The following is a 21053-nucleotide window of genomic DNA, read 5'->3' as shown; positions in this document are numbered from 1 at the left end:
TTGGCAGTTTGTACTTTGAGATTTTTCCTGGTACAAACATGTTAAGTCCTACTATATACTGTATTCCACAGCTTTGATTTTTTTTGTTTTGTTATTTGGATTTGTCTGGTTGGTTTTTATCACGGTAGTTACTTGTTTTGCACCTAATATTCTACTTAAGGTGCTTCTGTAATGTCATTGGTAAAAGCATAGATGCCAAGCCAGACTGGGTTCAGATCCCACCTTGCCAGTTACCAGACTCTGGACAAGTTCCCTAAGTTTTCTGTGCCTCTGTTTTCTCATTTCTTAACATGATAATAAAAATAGTATCTGTATCATACAGTGTTGTGGAGATCAAATGATGCCTGGTATATATATGTGTGCCTAGAAATATTAGCTGTCATCACTCGCATTACTTCATTGTTTATCACTGCTATATAGTATCCCTTGTTTTGAAAGTGTAGCACTTGATTTTATTAGTCCCTTGTTTGATATATGTTTAGGTTGTTTATAATTGTCTGTTGTTACAGTTATCACTGAGGGTGAGTTTGTTTGCACATTAGTATAATTGTTTTCACAAAGTACACACATAGACTTTTTGAGTCCAGAATATAAACACAATTGTATTAAAGTACACTTGCACCAACAGCGTGTCAGTGTTTGTTTCCCCACACCTTTGCTGATGCTGGATATTATCAGACTTAAAAAGCTTTCTTTTTTTCTTCTAGTATTTCATGATTAATGGAATAGCTCATTCCCCACTTCTCACACCGCATTCACATTTTTATTCTTTCTGAAAAATGCAGAGTTAGTGGTCAGTTTTTTTCAAGCTAGTTATTTCTAATACTCCCCATCTCTTCCCCACTGATTTGAAGTGCTACCATTATGTCATGTACTGAATTCTCATATATACCTCTCTTTCTAGACCGTTATTTCATTCTGTTGGTCTGTTTCTATACAAAGTACCATCTGATTTTAATCACTGTAATGTATCCCTTTGATATATTAGTAGCCCTGCTACACATACTCAAGTATATAAACATTGTTCCTCAGTTTTAGGAACATTAATTTTTTTTCCAGATAAATTTTAGAATATTTTCTTTAGGCTTTTAAAATATGCCCACTGGAATTTTGTTTCAGAAAGTGTTGAAATATGGATTAATTTAGAATGAATTTATTTATTTACAGTATTGAAGGTTAGAACTGAAAATGTCTATTCAGGGTTTTAATATTTTGCTATGTCTTACACATTTGTTATAACATTCTATAGTTTTTGTTGCCATTTTGAACATGTTCTTTTTTTCCATAGTTAGGCTTCCCTTGTGGCTCAGCTGGTAAAGAATCTGCCTGCAATGCGGGAGACCTGGGTTCGATCCCTGGGTTGGGAAGATCCCCTGGAGAAGGGAAAGGCTACTCACTCCAGTATTCTGGCCTGGAGAATTCCATGGACTGTATAGTCCATGGGGTTGCAAAGATTCAGACATGACTGAGGGACTTTCACTTTCACCTGTAAGATATTAATGTGTGTGTACATATACACACATATATATATTTAGCTTATATCCAGACACCGTTTTATATGCTTTAATACTTTTGTAGCTTTCTTAGACTTTCTAACCTTACAGTCATATCTTGTGCAAATAATAAATTTCATCTTCCTTGCTTATATTTGTACCACTTGCTTCTTTTTTCTTAATTCGTTGTAGAACAGATTCTAGAATGATGTTGAACAGTAACGATGATAGGAGATATCTTTGTTGGTTCATTTTATGTAAATAACTGAATTGAAAATTTTTAATTAATAATTTTATTGAATTGATCACATTGCTAGCTCTAATCAGTGTTACTTCCGGTCTTATTTTATATTAAACCTGGGAGTACTTAAGAAAGTGTAAGGTCATTTCTTGTTCTGGAAACAATAGGAACATAGTCTTTCGCTAAGAATAAAGAGAGAAATAAGTATCCAAATCTCTAGAAGTCTTCTATACTTGAGATGAAAGAGCCGCCCTTTCCAATCAAATGTAATATTAAAAATTATGGCTAGTAAAGTTTGATTTCAAAATTATATGACACAATGCCATTTTTTCCTGCATCCTGAAGATGAATAGTAGGGTTCACCCTCAATATTCAGTTTTGTAAGCTGCCCAGGGATAAGAGGTGTGGCTGCCTGTGGCCTGGGAAGCTAGTCAGTCTTCAGGGGCTGCTGGTGTGGGTTCGACCTCCACCAGCATTTCCTCAGCCCTGCCAGCAAGCCAGTGCCTGTGACTCCTTGGAGCCTGGCAGTGCAGCTCTCGCCTGAGTGCCTCGTCCGTCTGAGTGGGGCTGAAGGTCAGGGGTGACAGGTTGTTCAGGTGTGTCTGACTTTGAGTTAACTCTCTTCTCTTCATAGTTTGACTCTGTCTGGGCAATAGGAAGCCAGAAGTTTTAAATAATCTCAAATGTAATCAAGATTTTAATGTGTTGGTTTGGTTTTCTTTGGCCTGTTAACTGCCTTTCATTCACAGATAAAGATTACACTTTGGATAATTATTTCATTGTTGTAGAATGAGGAAGAGGTTTTTTCTTAAAATGAGGAAAAAGTTTACTTTTTGTCCACCTGTCTCAGTGTCTACATTTATTGGTTATTTTCTTCATTTGTTTTTTAGAGTCTTTGTGGTGGTTTTTTTTTTTTTTTTTGGTTTGGGTTTAAATTCTAGTTGAAGTAATCAGCTTAATTTCTAGGTAATCATAGTCTACTTAGCTTTATTTTTCTCTAACTTAGTAATATTAAATTTTTATTTTGAAAAATTAATTTTTTATCTTGAAAATATCAAACATAAGATAGTTTTTACAGAATCACCCAGATTCTGAATTTGGCTATTTTTTCCTGATTAATTTAAGAACTTGTAATCACTGTCCTGTTACTGACTATGATCTTAGGGGAGAGATCCTCTAAGCAATGACCCTGAAAACAGGATCTTAATTTTAGAATATGTGTTTCTTCTCTGTTTCCTTTAAAAATTTTTTCATTTTCTTTAACTTTTTTGGTTGTGCTGGGTCTTCATTGCTGTGCATGGGCTTTCTCTAGTTGCAGCAAGTGGAGGCTTCTCTTTGGTGTGGTGCACAGGCTGAGACACACAGGGTTCAGTAGTTGCAGCTCATGGGCTCTGGAGGGTGGACTCAGTAACACAGGCTTTAGTTGCTCCACGGCATGTGCAGCCTTCCCAGGCCAGAGATCGAACCTGTGTCCCCTGAATTGGCAGGCAAATTCTTAGCCACTATACCACCAGGAAAGTCCCCTTCTCTATTTCTAACAAGGATTTTCTCTGTGGCTTTGAAGGAGTTGCACAATCGTTCTACCTATGCTATAGAATAAACACAATTGCCTGCCAGTTTAAATTAAAGTTCAGTGGATTTACTGACTGGTGTTAATAAAGCTCATAGAAGATATAAAGCCTAGCCAAATTGGTAATAAGGAAATCATTGATATACTTTTTGGTCATTTCAAATGAGCTTTCATTTAGCATGTGTTGTTATATCCTCAGTGGACGTTTCTTGTCTCTTAATTTAAATTTAGATCTGAAGGAAAGGAAAGCTAACTTCCAGTGCCTGCTGTGTGATAAATAAGCACTGTGCTAGTCTTCAGCTGCATCTTCTCATTGAATTATTAAGGCTCCATCTCACTTGTGAAATTTGTGAGTTCCTGTTTCCATTTTAGAGGCAAGGAAGCCAAGGATCAAAGATGTTTAGTAACGTGTTCTTTATTACAAAATAGCAAGTGCCAGAGCCAGGCTACAGACCCAGATCTTTGTATATTTTCCAAGTTGAGCTTCATCATGAGAACTCTTCTGAGTACTTTTCAATACTTGTGAATATCACATCCATTGAGGAAAATCTCTCCAAAAATAGTTGGTAGCTACAAATAAAGGATTTTACGCTGTCTTCTTCTGAGCAGAAACATTTAATATGTAAGCACTATTTTTTAACTATATTGATTTTCCAATTGTATTACATCTCTTGTCACTGATTCTCTTTTAGGTTGTTGGCAAAGGATGAACTGACGGCCATGCTTCAGAACTGTTTCAAGGTTTTTCAGTCCTCTTCTGCAAAGGAGCTTGGCAACACCGCAAAGAAAATAGAGGAGTTCCTGGCCCAGTTTCAGAGCCTTGATGGTGAGAATATAATATCTTGCCAATTCTACTGGCTATGACAGTCATTTGACTAGAATAACATGGAAAACCCCATGTTTTGATGCACTGAGAGATGAAGAGATAATGAGTTTTTGATCGCTCAGTATACCAAGCCTCAGAATAGCACATCTTTGACAGCCACAACTAGGCCAAATGGTTCTCTTCCAGCTTTGGTTAAAACAATGAAAACTATCAAATGGGCAGGAAAAAATATTACTTTCTCCAGATGGATTGTTTGGAGTACCTACCTTTTAAAAAAAAAAAGGCAGCAGAAAGAAATAAAGATTGGAGGGAGTAGCAGGGCATCATAATTAAGAACTCGTTTTAGATGTTGTTTCTTAAGCATTTCATCAGGTTCTTTATAGATTTCAAAAACAGTGCATAAATTATTTGTAAGCCTGAAAATTAATAGCTGTGAACTGCTTTCCCAGCAATGAGGCTCATTGGTATGCTGATTACCAAAATATGCTTGAGGTTTGCTTTAATCAGATTTACAAAGCTTGGATCTCTCAATCCTCAATGAATTGCAGCAGCCTGGCATTCCTCAATGTTGGAGGGCACAGTTTCCTTTATCTTGCGTGATCTGCACAGGAATTGGTATGTTTGCCGAGTGCTGGAGCGCCTGTTTGTGTGCAGGCAGCCTGTCTTGTGTTCTGATGCGCCAGGACTTCTTTGTTCTGAGGGGGCTCCATGAGTTGATACTGATTTTTAACTTTTCCCTTCTCTTCCCTTGCTCCATTTCTAGCACTAAAGTATGGTACTCCTTTGGTAAAACAAAATGACTGTGCCCTTCTTATTTTCCCCTATTTAGGGAAATTTTAGTGGAGCCTCGGGAAAAGAAGCAATCTGGTGTGTATAAGCACATAGATTGGACATGGCATGGTGAAAACATTTCACTTAGAATGTCTCTATCGATTTTTCCTGTGTTTGGCAAGTGTTCCTTTGTCTTTCAATCGTTTGGATTTAGGAAACTGCTTTTGCTGAAGCCAGTGGAAGATGAAAGAGCCAGTCTGCTTCACTGGAGGGCCACCCCACAGAACAGGGGCTCCCTCCAGGTCATGCTCAGGCATGGCTCTATACTGCATTTGCACAACAGTCTGAGCCGAACCAGTTTCAAATCATAAACATTGTAAAGGACTAAAAACTGGTATCACAGAGATTATTGAGTCCAGCTGCAACAGAAACTAAAGCCCAGGAAGAGAATCCTCTGAATTGAGATCTCAGAGCTAGCCAGGGTAGCATCCAGCCTAGAGCTCACATTTTTCTTAACTACCATCTCATTGTTGTTTTCTCTCCGATTCACAGTCACCACCTAATTATAGTCACTAGGACAGTGAGGGACCACCCTTAAGGATATAAATAGGGCAGAAGACTTAGAAGAATATAAAATAAATTAGCTAAATTTCAATCTTTTACAAACTCAGACCTGGATTTTTGTAAAATGAAACTGCAGATATAATCATTTTAATTAGAATTTGTGTAACATAAGCTAGTGAACAAATCTTGTGATGTGCTAATACTAAATAAAGGAATATGGCTTTTAGAAATGGGAAGGTTGGTAATTAAGATAACAGTCTTCTTCAGAAGAATTTTGTAAGTTGAAGCAAAACCAGTGTCTTGAATAAATGTACTTTTCTGTTTTCAAAAGTGCCATGTTGTTAATAATGAAGTGAAATTAACCCTTCCCTCCCATACTGGGCCAGTAGTAATATTTGGCTGTATGCTATCTCTGGTTCCTTGACAGTTATTAAGTATTACAGTTTAGGTTTAAAATTACATTTGGAAGGTTTGGTAGGTGAGAGTGTCATATAAGATTTATTTTTAAGGCTCTGCAACATGTTACTGAAATCAGAACTTAAATCATGTCTTTCTTGAACCAAGAATTATCACTAGCTAAAAAGAAATTTATTCTTTGAGAACAAAACAGATTCTTCAGTTGCATCTTAGGTTTGGCCAAATAAGTCTTGAAAGTGTGAAATTCCAAAACCTGCCCTGCACCAGGAAGAGGCTTTCAGAGTTTCATGATCTTTAGAAACACAAGTACACCTTTTACAAGATACAGTTTTGTTTCCTATGCTAGAGAACCATGATGCATTTTGTGTTTTCATAGATTATCTCAAAACTTTTATGTACTGCCCATTTTAGATATAAGTAGCATTGTGTCAAATACAGTGCATCAGAAGATCGAGGCTAAGTTTGCCAGGGTGTAGGTTTGTATTGTTTATATCGATAATGGCATAGTCAGAGAAACACAGTTTAACTTTTTTTAAAAAGCTATTTATAATAACACAAACATTTGGAAATTATTTTCCTGTTAGTTTGGAGGAGTTTATTTTCATTGTGGTCACATTTTTAAAATTCAGTAGCTGCTTTTTTTGAAGACCTCTCTGTAGCGTAACTTATGTAATGTTTATTGACCTTCAGTCTCTGGAAGAGATCATTTATCTGATGGAACCTTGATCTCTTGCCACATTAAAAAAAGAAAAAGGATGAAACTTTATTCCCCTTGGAGTAGTAGAAATGTTTGTTCTCTTGAATGGATTTACTCAAGCTGCTGTATGTCGGTTTTATATTAAAAGCAGAAACCAAAGAGGAAGAAGATACTTCTCAGTCACAGTCAAAGGGGCTTAAGAAGATGGACCTTTATCATCTTCAGAAGGTCAGATCACTCTCTTTTCCTTCCAGCTACATCCCCTGATGCTTCTGTGTACTCTTGATTAGCCCTGCCTGGATGTTTTTGTTTTCATTTTAAAATCACAGCTTGGAACAAAGCAGACTTTATAACTCACTTATAAATTGAACATCCTGTTTACCCCATAGCTATCTTCATTCCCCTTGTAGAAATCTGGAACTTACTAACCAATAAAGATAGAATCTGTTCTGATAGCCTCAGGGAGAAAGAGAATTAATTAATATCAATAACGGAAAATGGGAACATGGTTGCAAAAAGAAATCTGATTATTTATCTGATGTATTTGATTTTCAGTTTGGTCAGATTGAGATTCCAGAGAGACTAACTCATTAATTTTATATACGTTCCTTGATTGATTTATTTTTTAATGTATACTGATCCATACAATGTGTCCAGTATAGTCTTTTTCAGATAGTTCTCACTTTAGGATCTTGGTTGGCAAAATAAAGAACCTTCTCTGTACCATGATACCAAGTTATGATCACGTAGAATAAAATATCAGTCTAAGCAAAACAAAACATGGAGTCCATCCTGTTAACATGGCAAAGAGCAAGGATTTTTTCTTCTTCTTGGAAGTCCTTTTCTTAAATGAAGTAAAGAGTTGTGGCTAATGAGTGCACTGCCATATAACATAGTAATGAAGTAAACTGCCCATCTCCTCATTCCTTGAAAAGTCACTTGATATTTTTTTGAAGCAATACGCCTAGGAGGAGAGATTCTTCCCAGTTCTCAAAGATGACAAGTAAACACAATGCATCTTGATTTGGTTCTGTCTCTATACACCCTGTCATACGGAAAGGCATTGACTGCTTCTGCCTGAGCAGCAGAGCTCCCCCTCTGAGGGGCTTCCTGTCTCAGAATCTCCACAAAAGGTCTGTTCTTTCCTCCATAGTCCTTACTGGAAATGAAGGAGTTAAGAAGTACCAGTAAGAGGCAGACCAAGTTTGAAGTCATCAGAGAACAAGTTGTGAGCTTCGTTGACAGTCTGGTGAGGTAAGTTTGTTGTTGCTCTTTAGAGCTAGAAATCAGGCTTTTTGCCCAAAGGACACTGGTACGATAGTTGTCTTCAGTCAGTGCAGGACTCTTCCGGTTTAGGCTTTATGCTTCTCAAGTCCCTCCGTGTAGCTTAGACTTATAATGCTGATTCCTTTCCCATCCTTATTAAAGCAGCTAACCAGATGACTTAGTTCATTCTTGAGCAGAATGCAGGCTTAAATTTAACCTGGTTCATTATGCTGACGGGGGAGAGGGAAGTGGAGTTGGAAATAGAAAAGGATTTTTCCCCTTTCTAGTAACAAGGTGTTTTCATCATGCTTTATCCTTGCTGTCTCTTTGCTCAGAGCATGCTGGATCTCGGCCAAGCCCAAAAAACAGACAACCCAGTCCAGCCCAGCCATAATGCCCTATTTTATTCTGAGTGACCAGTGTATGGTGAGAAAGGCACTGAGTCCATTTAGAAGTACACCAGTCCTACCTGTATTTTAAGATGATCCCTTTCTTGAGAAACTCAAATCATTCTGAGTTTCGATTTCGCAAAAGCCAGCTCTGTAAAATCACCCACCTAACCTGCAGTTAGGACATGCCATCTAGAAAAAAAAGTTAGAAGTCTTAAAAATAAAATGAGCAAATAGTTTAAAAGTAGGAAAAGGACTATTCTTTATCATTGCTTATCCTAATTTTTAATGGCAGTTCAGTCTCGGCAGCAGACTGGGTACTGAATAGAATCAAGTACTAAAAAAGCAATTCAGTTATTGAAGACGAAGAGTGGTTTTCTGATAAATTACCTGTCCTTCTTGTAAGTGAACAGTTCCATTTTCCAGGACTGTGTGGGGGCAGTCATTGTTCCTGGTCACTGGGGAGAAATTACTAATGTCAGGACAGAAGTCAAAAGGATCAACCAAGTGTGACAAAAGGAAGGTTAAAGTGATAGAAATGTGTCACATAAAAGTGATACAGTGCAATGCTAAAGTTACCTCCTGGCTAAAAATGACCTTGGAGAACTCGCAGAATTAGCCTTGCCTTACCGGGCTTTCCTGTGCTGAAATTTTCTAGACCCACGTGCCTAGTTCTCTTTTCCCAAGTTGTGACCATTGTAGTTGCTGAAAATAATTTTACAGTGTAATGTGGCATAATTTATAGGTCAAATGTCATGTTCTTTTCTGAATTCCCACAGATCCCTGGTTGTAGGGTCTGCAACTGACCAGCCATTCCCTTTTCATGACCTTTGATCTAATTAATATGTCTGACTTTGCCACCTTTCTGAGTAGTTACTGAAATAAAACTGACCATGATTGAACTGCATTATGTTGCAAAATCACAAAACTTTCCATACCAGGATTTATCATCTTTCCCAAGATTGCGTGTCCCTGCAGGGAAGAGGTTAGGACTGTGTAGCATGTTAGAGCTAAACAGGACCAAGTCATGTGGCAGCTAAAGCCCAAAGAGAGGTTGTGACCTGTGGAAAGTCAAACAACCCCCGTCTGCTGACATTTGACAGAAGGCCTATTCCATTTCCTCACACTGTCCCCAAGTCTCACACCACAGATGTTTACAACAGAGCTTGGAGTTCTGGGGAAAAGAAGTCCTTAAAAGATAAAAAGGAAACAAGCAGAGTTCCTAGTATACCATGAGCAGCTACTGCTGAAACTACTGAGAAATGAGAATAACTTGCCACTGAGTTAACTGTTTTCACTAAAATGCAAGCTTCATCTTTGTAACCCTTGTGGATACTAAAGTGGTCGTACCAGTTCCCCTCAGACCACCTCTTTTGCTTGTGGACTCTGATCGAACATCATGTAGAGTTCCAGTGCCAGACTCACTGCTGATTTCTGTGCCAATCTCCATATTTGTATTTGAATTAAGAATTCTAATATATGGTGATGTTTTATCGCTGTTGTGCAACTAACATAGTCCAGTGGAAACAAAATACAGGCAAATATTTTGACTCTGACGGAAGTTCTTTAGATACCCATCTAAAAAGGTCTTCTACCTTGGTAATTACCTGAATCTCTAAAACATTAAATATAAGGATTTTAAAAAGGGAGAGAAGGACAAATATGAGACAGTGTCTTTTCTGAAATTGACCTGATTTGGTTGCCTTGTTAGATTTCCAGTCCTTATTACAGAGTAGGGACTCCAGCATGATCTTTTAATGACCACCATGTATGATGACTAGGGGACAGCCTGAGGTTGGGATAGGAAAAGTTTGTGGTCGGAAATTAGAGATGGGTAGCCAGCCATCCAGGTAGGCAACTGGCATCACAGAAACCATTCCCAGGGCTACAGTTAAACCACGTAATCCAGTTGACTCGAGAAGGAGCAGCGTCTGGAAGTGAAGTGAGCTGGGGGTCTGGGGCTCTTGAGATGGGCAGGATGGAGTTGGTGGGGCGTGATATACATGGTTCATATCCTTTCTGCTTCCTCTCTTCCTCAAAGCCAGACCATGCAGGTGGAGCAAGTGTCGTGGGATTTTTCTAGGCAGTGTTATCCTGTCCAGGGGGGAAGAAAGCCAGAACACCAGAAAGAAGAGTAATTTCCCTGGTGGATGGGCTGAAGAAGCTGCTTAGTTCTGCCTGCACTGGTGGGAAAGGAGCTGATGCAAATCTGTCATGTGACCAAAATACTTTAGGCCAGGACTGACTAAACCCCAGGAATATTTATGAAGGCATTGTGAATTAACTGCTTTAATTGAGTTTGTGACTTATTACTCTGCCTTTGGGTTATGGATGTTAAAGTTTCCCCTTTCTGATTCGCAACCCAGTGGGCCACCCAGGAAACATGTACTTTCATGGCTGAGACCAGCTGACAGACTTATTATATATTCAGAGTGAAGTTTTTAAAGCTTTTATTAAAAAATTCAGATTTCATTAAAATTGGTTTATTACTTAGTTAATAAGACAGAAGAATCTCAAATTAGTGATTTTTTTTTTAGTAATTGAAATTTTAATGATAAATGATTTGTTTTTTTAATACTCTGAAGTGAAAATTTAGCCTTTTCTGCCTATAAAGAGGAATTCTAATACATAAAAACTTTACATATATTTCTTCTATGAGAGAGATCTCCATGATCCAAAAAGATTTCCTAAACTCTTAATTCCATGTCTGAGGCCTGTGTTTAACACTGCCAAGAGTTAAATGTTTGCTATGGTAAGAAATATGACATGTTTTCTAAATAAGAAGGTACTCATTGACACTTTCGGAGAAGGCAATGGCAAGCCACTCCAGTACTCTTGCCTGGAAAATCCCATGGATGGAGGAGCCTGGTAGGCTGCAGTCCGTGGGGTCGCTAGGGGTTGGACACGACTGAGCGACTTCACTTTCACTTTTCACTTTCACACATTGGAGAAGGAAATGGCAACCCACTCCAGTGTTCTTGCCTGGAGAATCCCAGGGATGGGGGAGCCTGGTGGGCTTCCGTCTATGGGGTCACACAGAGTCGGACACGACTGAAGTGACTGAGCAGCAGCAGCAGCAGCATTGACACTTTAAGACATTCTACCTTAAAGATTTTGAGCAAAAATGTAATTTGTATACATTTGTTCCTAGAGATTTGAATCAGAACTAAGATATAGTTTCCTTTACTCCAGAGAGTAGAAGTTTTAAACAATATTACATGGAAGTGGAGAAGGCAATGGTGACCCACTCCGTTACTCTTGCCTGGAAAATCCCATGGATGGGGGAGCCTGGTGGGCTGCAGTCCATGGGGTCACTAAGAGTCGGACACAACTGAGCGACTTAGCAGCAGCAGCACTGGATTTGATACGTATTTTGTTTTGGCTGTTGTTGATTTTGCTTTTTAAGTAAATTGCTCAGTCCTTCACAGAGGAGTAACAAAAATATATTGAAAATGAACCTGTGCTCATCTAAAAGGTGATAACCTGACTTTGACGGTTTCAGAGAGTACCTCCTGCCTCCAGACACCCAGCCTCTGCATGAGACACTGTACTTCAGCTCTGCCCACACCCTTCGCCAGCACCTGAACGCCGCCCCTCGCATAGCCCTCCACACCGCACTCAACAACCCCTATTACTACCTCAAGGTAAGAAGCGGACATTTCTCTGACAGTTCAGTTCAGATTCCAGGCTTTATGTAACTCAGAAATAGTGTAAATTTGTTGTTCTAATGAGCAGGGAGCAGGCAGCTCAGGGTTGTACCTCTTTCAGGTATTTTTAAAAAGTCTTTAGATTTTAGAGGGCTTTTTTCTAAGCCTGTGAACTAACACTGCCAACTTTTGATCATGTGTGATTGTCTTCTCTTTCATGTAATAAAACCAGGCCATAGGAGTAACTTGAGTATAATGCTTCTACTCTTGAAAGTAAGGGAAAGGCTTCTTACAGATGTAACAGCAGATAATTGGTCAAACCTTGTGACTCAGTGAAATTACTTTAAAAAATCCAAATGATTATTTCTGATGGAAAAAGGAAAAACTTTGAAATTTCATCTTGGATTTTAAACCAAAGAAAGATCTACCCTGAGAGTATCTCCAAAACTGAATGTAGAGGCCAGCCAGCAATCTGCTGGAAATAAAACTCCTAAACTCCAGACATATCTGCCAGTTCCAGGTTGTTTTTTAAACAAAGAGTTCAATGACAGGTAACATGATCACTTTAAACATTTCAGAAAGCTGAAAGTGTCAGTTGTTATAGACACACATAAAATAATTTGTTGATAATTTGCTAAGTTAATATTAAATTGCTAATTTGTTAATAAGTTATCAACTCAAGCACCTGGAAATCTTAAAACAGAGGATACTTAAGAAGTGACTCCATAAAACGTATGAAGAGAGTTCTAATGTACTGCTTTCCTGTCCAAAAGGGCACGCAAACTCACATGCTCAGTAACATTGTGAGAGAATGCTGAGTAGGCAGGTGTAAATCATGGTTTTCAGTAATGTCGGTAGTGGGGTAATTGAATAATTTCATATTTAAGGCACAAGATATCACTTATTTGTATTATCAGTTCAGTTCAGTCACTCAGTCGTGTCCAACTCTTTGCGACCCCATGAATCACAGCACGCCAGGCCTCCCTGTCCATCACCAGCTCCCGGAGTTCACTCAAATTCATGTCCATCGAGTCGGTGATGCCATCCAGCCATCTCATTCTCTGTCGTCCCCGTCTCCTCCTGCCCCCAATCCTTCCCAGCATCAGAAATATAAGCCACAAAGTCCATCTTTTTTTTTTTTTGCTATTATCAAGTCACAGAAGAGAAATAGTGTGATTTCAGCAGTTTGTGGGAGTATATAATTCACGTGTGTATATTTGAAAGAGATTTTGTTTCTTAATTTAGAACCATCAATTTCAAATAGGTTGAAGAAACACTGGTTTTGTGGGAGATAGGATCTGCAATATTGACAGCACAGTCTTCTTTGAGCGACAGTCTGTAATCCTGGAAGTGGTGTGTTGGTATTTATTAGTACAGTATAGTAATTGCTGGATTTCAGGTAATTAGCAGTGTTGGAAGTGGCAGTTTATTGAAAATCCACAAAATTCCATAAAATTTTATGGAAACCAGAAATGCATCAGAGTCTCAGTAATGAATAATATATGATTTAAATGGAAAAAAGAGATTAATAATGATGAAAAATATTCCTGTTTTTTGATCCTCGCAATATCCATCCAGTGACTAGGAGCTAGGGAGATTCTGACCAACCACCAGTTAACTATTGGAGAATAAATACAACTCACAAAATAAAGGAAACCAAAGACTTCATTTATTAGTTTACTAATTTCAGATTAGGAGGTTAATTAATTTGTGATTTTGTTCCTCATGATTTCTGAAAGGTAGTTACCTTAGTTTACTGTTATTTTTAGAACGAAGCACTGAGAAGTGAAGAAGGTTGCATTCCAAATGTTGCCCCAGACATCTGCATAGCATATAAACTGCACCTGGAGTGCAGCAGGCTAATCAACCTTGTGGACTGGTCGGAGGTAGGTCAGGGGGAAAGAGCAAGCTGTCTGTGTGTCTAACCAACCGTGACACCTTTCTTGGGCTGTTTTTATATTTTCGGTACTTTGGAAGTCATCTCTTATTTTCTCAGTCACCTGTCTTTGGTTTGGAAAGCATTATAAATCACCTGGCAAGTTTCTCCAAAAAGGCACTTAACTGCTCAGCAGTTCCACCCAAGCCCCAGAACGCTGATCCCACATGCCTCAACCAAGCTAATTCTGTTAATAATGCTATGTCCTTGCCAGGTCAAAATAAGTACATTTTATTAAGTTTAACGAAAGCTAAACCATTGAGGTCAGTTCTGTTATCCCACAAGATAAAACAGTGTATTATTAACTAGCATTTCCCTTATTGGATGAAAGAAAAGAAAATATTGGAATAACTATACAACAGATTTAGCAATCAGAAAGTACACGGAATACTTGGCAAGGCAAAGGACAGCTGTTACTATTCTTTAATAATTATTCTTTCCCTCTTCAGAATATTAAAAGTTAACTTTGTTAAAGGCCCTATTTGAAGCATGTCTTGTCACTTTTAAAAAATATGGTAATTGGTTGCTTCCAAGAAAAATACGCATTTTCCTGGGTGATGGAGGTTGGGAGTTGGAGGATACAAGACAGCCTCATGCTTTTCAACTTTTTCAGCTTCTCAACTTTTGTTTTTCTCTGCACATTTCTTAGTTCTCTGAAATATAAGATTATTCAGGAACCATTCCACTTTCTTTTAATGTGTAGTTATTTAAAGTGATCATCAATGTAGTTCTAAGACCCTGAAATTTGGTACAATTTTTAAAAATGTGTCAGCTACCAGCAGCAGCAGTGTTTGACCTGGCTTAAAAATACAGAGCCTTTAAGTGCAAAAAAATAAAAGATGTTTGACAACAGCAGAGATTTTTATCTTCTTCTGTCCTGTCTCTCAAAAGGCTTTTGCAACAGTTGTGACAGCTGCTGAAAAAATGGATGCAAATTCTATAACCTCAGAAGAAAGGAATGAAATTATCCAGTATCCTTTTAAAATCAATTCTACAACATCCAAGTAAGCATAGAGAATAGTTTATAGTTTCTCCAGATCTACACTAGAGATATAACCATACCATCCCAGAATAAGTTGTTCCCTAGTACTTATTTCGAATTTAAAATGAGACAAATTGAAACTATTTGGTCTAAAACTTATATAGAGGTCGTTTTTCAAAGTTCACCAAAAATGTCCCAGAATGGTCATTATTGAATTCTCTGTTTCTTAGGTTATTGACGTAGTTTAAGAAGTTGGCAGGGAAGCAATTTTCATACTCCTTGAAAGATGAGAACTAGATGAGTGGTAAGCACTTTTCCATTTGTGTCTTATTGACAGTGGAATCTAATTATACTTAGTGTTTTCCAGTAAGAGTTATAGTTTAATTTAGTAGTATGCAGTTGAACTGTACTTCAGCTCACCAACTAGTTTTAACACTGAGATTTTAACTCCTTTTTTTTTGGGTCCGAAATATGTGGTGAATTTCCTTAGCTATAGCCTCCAGTGCTCGGTTTATTAGAGCTGTCTCTGAATTAGAACTTTTGGGATTTATAAAACCTACCAAACAGAAGACTGACCATGTGGCAAGGCTAACATGGGGAGGCTGCTAGACAGCAAATGAGTAAAGGCAGAAAGATAACAGTTAGCTTAAGAGAAAAAGACCAATCATATTTACACACGGCTCAAAGAAGATTGTCTGGCAAGAAGAGAAGTGTGGAATCCCTGTGTGATGTTTAAACAGAAAAGTAGACTGTTAACCCCAAACAGGAATGTATCAAAGCCCCTTTAGAGAACTTTGAAATCCAACAAGTAACACGCAACTAGAAACTTTCTCAGAATATCACTGCAGTTCTCAGTCGTGAAGAAATTATGAATAAATTGTTCTTGAACATAAATAATATATAAATGTAATAAATTCCTTATCCAGGAGAATCAGTTGATCTAATAGTATTAATACTAATTTTTGTTCTACCAGTTTCTTGCACTGGTATTCTTCACTTGTATAAATTATGTAATAAGATGAATATCCTAGAGGATTATTTCTCCTCCTCCAGAGGTTCTAAAACTGCCTCTACTGCCCCATTTCCTTTAGTCTTACAACCTAAAAAGTCTCAAGTTGTTTGGCTTTCTGTTTAAAAGCAGTAAATATTGTACTTCAGGTTGACCCATCATGGAGTCTTAGAGCCTCAAAGATCTTTACAAATCACATCAACCCTTAAGACTCAGATGAAATGACACCTGAATCTCTTCCATAAGAATTCTTATCAAGGTAGTGAAACAGAGACCTCAAGTTCATTATTTAATTTCTGGTTCCAAGAGAATTCTGGGATGTGTCTTTAAGTATATTAACATACCAAAATCACCATGCAAATATGACTGGGAGGAAAAACGTCCAAATTCAGAGGACTATTACAGTTGAAGACCTTAAAACTATAAACTTATAGGTCTGTGTGTTTAGAGGACAAATTTAATATAAACAGACTTAATATATAATTTAAGCCTTATTAATTCTGGAGTATGAAAGAGGTATTATGTAAGTATAAAGGGCTCCTTAGCCCTGCGGCAACAAGGTGAGCTGAGATGACGTTAATGGATAACCGCTCCCTTCCCCACTTTCCGCTTCAGAAACTCTTAAGTGCTAGATGAAATGTACCCCAAGACAAATTGTCATAATGTTGCCAGAGTTAAAAAGAAAAATCCCAAGGTATCAGAAATAAAGAATCAGTTGCAAGCCAGAGCAGAAAGTGTCTAGCCCGACAAAGCCTTGAGACAATTACCTCAGAGTTGCATTAGTTCAGATAGTGTCTTTATCTTCATCTAGAAGATGCCAGGATTTTATTCAGCAGAACTGAAACACATGTACGTATGCACAAAGGGCTGTCAACTTGGAAATTAAGGAATTCATGATGCGAATGAATGCATAAACACAATCAAGAGGCTTTTGACACCTTGGAATCCATGTGTTAGAGGCACAACTTCTAGGGATCCCTAAAATGAGGGCATAGAGCAGAGCCTTTGCCAAATGGACATTATCAAAGACTAGATTTCTGTTGTGTGACATTTTCCAGTGCATCTTCACAACTAGGTCACTGTTTTTTTCTCAGTATTTCCAGCCAGATAGTGCCCTCAATCATCTGTTTCATTTTTGACTATGGTTGGTAAAATCTAGGTAAAGAATGTGTGACTGATTTGTTCACAAATTATTTATTGAGCGTGTATCATGGGACACTGTCGCAGCACTTGTAGTACTTCAGTGAGCACAGATCTTTGCCCTCGCTGCATTCTATCAATAGCAAAGAACAATTATACAATGTTAAAGAGAAAAAAAAAAAGCAAAAGGGAAGCAGATCATGCTGAACATGCATGCCTGAGTTGACGTTTGAATAAAAAGATTTAGCCATGATTTTATGGAAGAAGTGCATTTTAGATAGAGAACAGCAATAACAAAGGACCTGAGGGCAGTACGCAAGCTGCACTGGAGGAACAGCGAAAGTGGCCAGTGTGGGACACGCAGTGAGCAAGAGGGAAACTCAGAACTGAATGAGGTGGAGTGGACAGCAGGAAAATTGTGGCCGTAGACCACTTTAAGGTCTTTAACTTTTATAGGTAGGAAGCCATCTAAGCTGTCCTTTAGAAAGACCTTTAAAGGATCACTGGCTGTGAGAATAGACTGGAATAGGTGAGGAGACACAAATAAGGCAACAAAGACCAATTTGGAGGTTGCCGAAATCATCCAGGCAAGACACAGATGTCTCCTACAAGGGTAGTAATAGAGATGGTTGAGATTTTAGATGGAACTCAAGATTGGATGAAGGATGTGAGGAATTTGGGACTCTCTGAAAAACTTCTGAATGGCGATGCCATCAACTGAGGAGTTGATACTGACCAAAGTGAGTATGAGCAGAGGCAAGGAGCCCCAGGTCAACTCTAGGCATGCTTTAAAGTTCAGAGAAAGACCAGGCCAGCAACCAGCAAAGGAAAGAAAATCAAGCCAGTTTGGTGGTATCTTGCCACCAACTCTACAAATCAATTGTTGATTAGATTTAGCAATGCAGAAAATGTTGGTGGCTGAAGAGTGAAGACAAAGGCTGGCAGGCATCACCTATCATATCACTGTGTGTGATATAATAACAGAGATCATAGCATTATCTTATACTGTGAAGTCTTAACATGAAACTAATAAATGCTTTAGACTTAACTTCCAGATTACAGTATGTTTAAAGGAATAGAAGAGTTTAATGACATTAATTAACAACAAACATTCAATAAGATGACAAGCTTAGTTGTTCCAGAAAGTCAGAATCTTAATTGAATTCTGCTTTAGGGAGAAAAAAAGCTGCAAGACATTTTGAGGACAAATGGGAAAACCTGAATATGGATTAGAGGTTAAATTAGGAAAGCATTCCTTTAAGTAGGAGGTAAAAGAATCCACCTGCTAGTGCAGGAGACCCGGGTTCAATCCGTGGGTCAGAAAAATGACAACCCACTCCAGAAGTCTTGCTTGGGAAATCCCATGGACAGAGGAGCCCATACATGTTCTTAAACAATATATATACAAAGCAAAAAGGGCAAAATAATTGTTCCCTTTAAGAGGATTGTTGGACTGTATTTTTAGCTTTTGATTTTCTCCTAATAATTGACCAAAAAAGTGGGAGAAGAATGGAAGTTTAGAAAATTCTCCTGAGTTTTGCTTTAAAGATTATAGAACACAAAAATAGATAATACCTAGAAAGGGATTATTGGAGAAGGAAATGGCAACCCACTCCAGTGTTCTTGCCTGGAGAATCCCAGGGATGGGGGAGCCTGGTGGGCTGCCGTCTCTAGGGTCACACAGAGTTGGACACGACTGAAGTGACTTGGCAGCAGCAGAAAGGGATTATAGGATCATAAGACTTTTGTCAAGTTTTTTATGAGAATTATATATATGGAAAATGGGTGCAGGAGAGAGGACTGTTGGCCCTACCTTTGAATGAGCTAATGCTCCCCAGCTGGAGCAAAGGTAGGAGCAGGTAACTGCTGGAGCCCTATCTATGAGTAGACAGGGACAGGCTCATCAGGTGCTTTAGCAGGATATTCATTTATGAACACCAGTTACTGTGTAATTTTGAAGTAAGGGAGTAACCCAAAAAAGGCAGATAAAATCATTTCCAACCTTGCATCAGCTGGGGAACATGTCAAACAGATTCCAACAGTCTTCACCTCCCCTGTCTGGGGGTAGAACCTGTAAAGGGCTCCAGTTAACGTTGCCGATGTTACGTTACATTCTTTTAAATGTCTCATTTGGAAACCGTTTTCTTTAGGATAAAAGTTCTTGCCATAGGCCAAAGATAGCATTGATATTTTTAAACTTACTATATTTTCACATTGCCTGTGCCTGTTTTTCCTATACAGAGAATTCTACCTGGTGACCTAGTTACATTACAGTAACAAGTACAGCACAATACCAGCACTGCCTTTTACTGTAAAGAATAAGATGACAGTTGGCCGACTAAATTCTGTACTTATTGGAAGCAATTTCAGAGCTTTTTGGGAATTCAAAGTGCTGCTTGTATCTGTACTAATCACCACCTACTGGGTCCATCTAAATCTTGTTAATTGTTAATAGATCCAAGAAGTTGCCCACATTTTTCATTTTCTGAAATTACATCACACACTCAATCAGTTAAAATCAGGAAGCAGCCCGTAAGACAGAATTTTGGGGTAAGGTGGATAAGCAGAAATTTGGCTGTGGGGAAAATTTTGTTCTTGATCAAAGTTGAATCTAGAATTAAAATGTTATTTGAAGCTCCATTCAGACTGCCAGCACTAGTTTTCCTTATAGCATATCCTCTCAAACAGGAAGACCAGCTCTTTTATAAACTTTAAATCTACATGAAAAGTCACATGTGCTAATTATATAACAAGAATGTTCATTTTGGAGTGAAGAAGAGATAAAGCATATTTACATTCTATCCTCACTCCTCCATAATTTTTACTTACTCTTGCATTCTAAAATTCTGTCCCACTAGACGAGTGGTTCTCAGCTGGGGACCATTTGAATCCCCCTGCCCTGACATTTGTCAGCGTCTGGAGGCACATTTTTTGGTTGTCAGGACTTGGGGAGGGTGTTACTGGCATCCAGTGGTAGAGGCCAGAGATGCTGCTAAACATCCTACATGCAGTAGTCTCCCCACAACAAAGATTGAATCTGGCCCCAATTTTAAGTAATGCTGAGGCTGAGAATCCATCAGTCCATTAAAACCAGGTAGGATTATCCACCTTACTTATGGCTGCTGCTGCTGCTGCTAAGTCACTTCAGTCGTGTCCGACTCTGTGTGACCCTATAGACAGAAGCCCACCAGGCTCCCCCATCCCTGCGATTCTCCAGGCAAGAACACTGGAGTGGGTTGCCATTTCCTTCTCCAATGTGTGAAAGCGAAAAGTGAAAGTGAAGTCGCTCAGCCATGTCTGACCCTTAGCGACCCCACGGACTGCAGCCTACCAGGCTCCTCCATCCATGGGATTTTCCAGGCAAGAGTACTGGAATGGCTTGCCATTGCCTTCTCCGTACTTATGGCTACCCTGTGCTATACCAATGTTTCTAAAGCACTTAATGGGCATATGGATTACCTGAGGATCTTGCAAAGCCCCTATACCACTTTTTGGCCTTGTTTTAGACAAAGAATTCCACTAATTAGGTCAATTATAAACATATCCCAGTATATTTATGACTTAATTAGTAGAAATATGTTAACAGAATTTAAAAGAATTCACTGAAGCACTTTTTGGTCACTTCATTATAGGAAATCTGTGTCTAGAAAGCATGTATGTAATGGGAATTAGACGTACTGAATGATGCTTTCATATATTTTCCTTTAAAGTATACAGTTGTTAAAACTAACCTGTCATGCAATGAGAAGAGAGACAATTTGGAATCAGAACTCAGTTTATAAAAAGACTGATTTTGAAATCTTACCAGAAAATTGATTCCTGGAAAATGCTTACATTTAAAACACTGGCTTTATTCAAATACTACCCATCTGTACATTAAAAACAAGCAGATTAGAAGTAAATGTTTTATTCTTCCAACTAAATTCCAGTACTACAAGGGCAATAAAACAATGATACACTGGGGGGAAAAAATGCAGCTATAAACATTCGTTAAAAAGACTGATAGAATAAATAAAAACTACCAAAAAAAAAATCCCAACAGGGAAATCATATAAACCCATTTGAAACCCCAAGAAGTCCTGGAATACAGAAATGCCCTCCTCCT

The 21053-nt window shown here is 38.3% G+C and overlaps 1 protein-coding gene across 5 annotated transcripts in view; it reads left to right on the top strand.

The window, feature by feature from the left end:
• ORC3 (origin recognition complex subunit 3) overlaps positions 1-21041 on the top strand; it is a 71957-nt gene extending 50916 nt beyond the window's left edge. For 2 of the 5 annotated variants that reach the window (XM_055433890.2, XM_055433893.2), the window contains 7 exons: positions 3997-4130; positions 6728-6807; positions 7733-7833; positions 11737-11878; positions 13651-13767; positions 14709-14788; positions 15303-21041. In XM_055433890.2, coding sequence (XP_055289865.1) covers positions 3997-4130; positions 6728-6807; positions 7733-7833; positions 11737-11878; positions 13651-13767; positions 14709-14788; positions 15303-15408 — 760 coding nt within the window. In that variant the 3' untranslated portion in view covers positions 15409-21041. Of the gene's footprint in view, positions 1-3996; positions 4131-6727; positions 6808-7732; positions 7834-11736; positions 11879-13650; positions 13768-14708; positions 14822-15029; positions 15238-15295 lie in introns of those variants that run through there. The other 3 variants (XM_055433892.2, XM_088840725.1, XM_088840724.1) reach the window with 3 other exon arrangements.
• The last annotated feature ends 12 nt before the right edge of the window (positions 21042-21053 follow it).

The sequence above is a fragment of the Moschus berezovskii genome, chromosome 10, assembly GCF_049115385.1.
Source record: "Moschus berezovskii isolate FMDL1 chromosome 10, NW_MosBer_1.0, whole genome shotgun sequence".
In the NCBI taxonomy this organism is placed as follows: Eukaryota; Metazoa; Chordata; class Mammalia; order Artiodactyla; family Moschidae; genus Moschus; species Moschus berezovskii.
The sequence above is the reverse complement of the archived record's forward strand: the minus strand, read 5'-3'. Positions and strand labels throughout refer to the sequence as shown.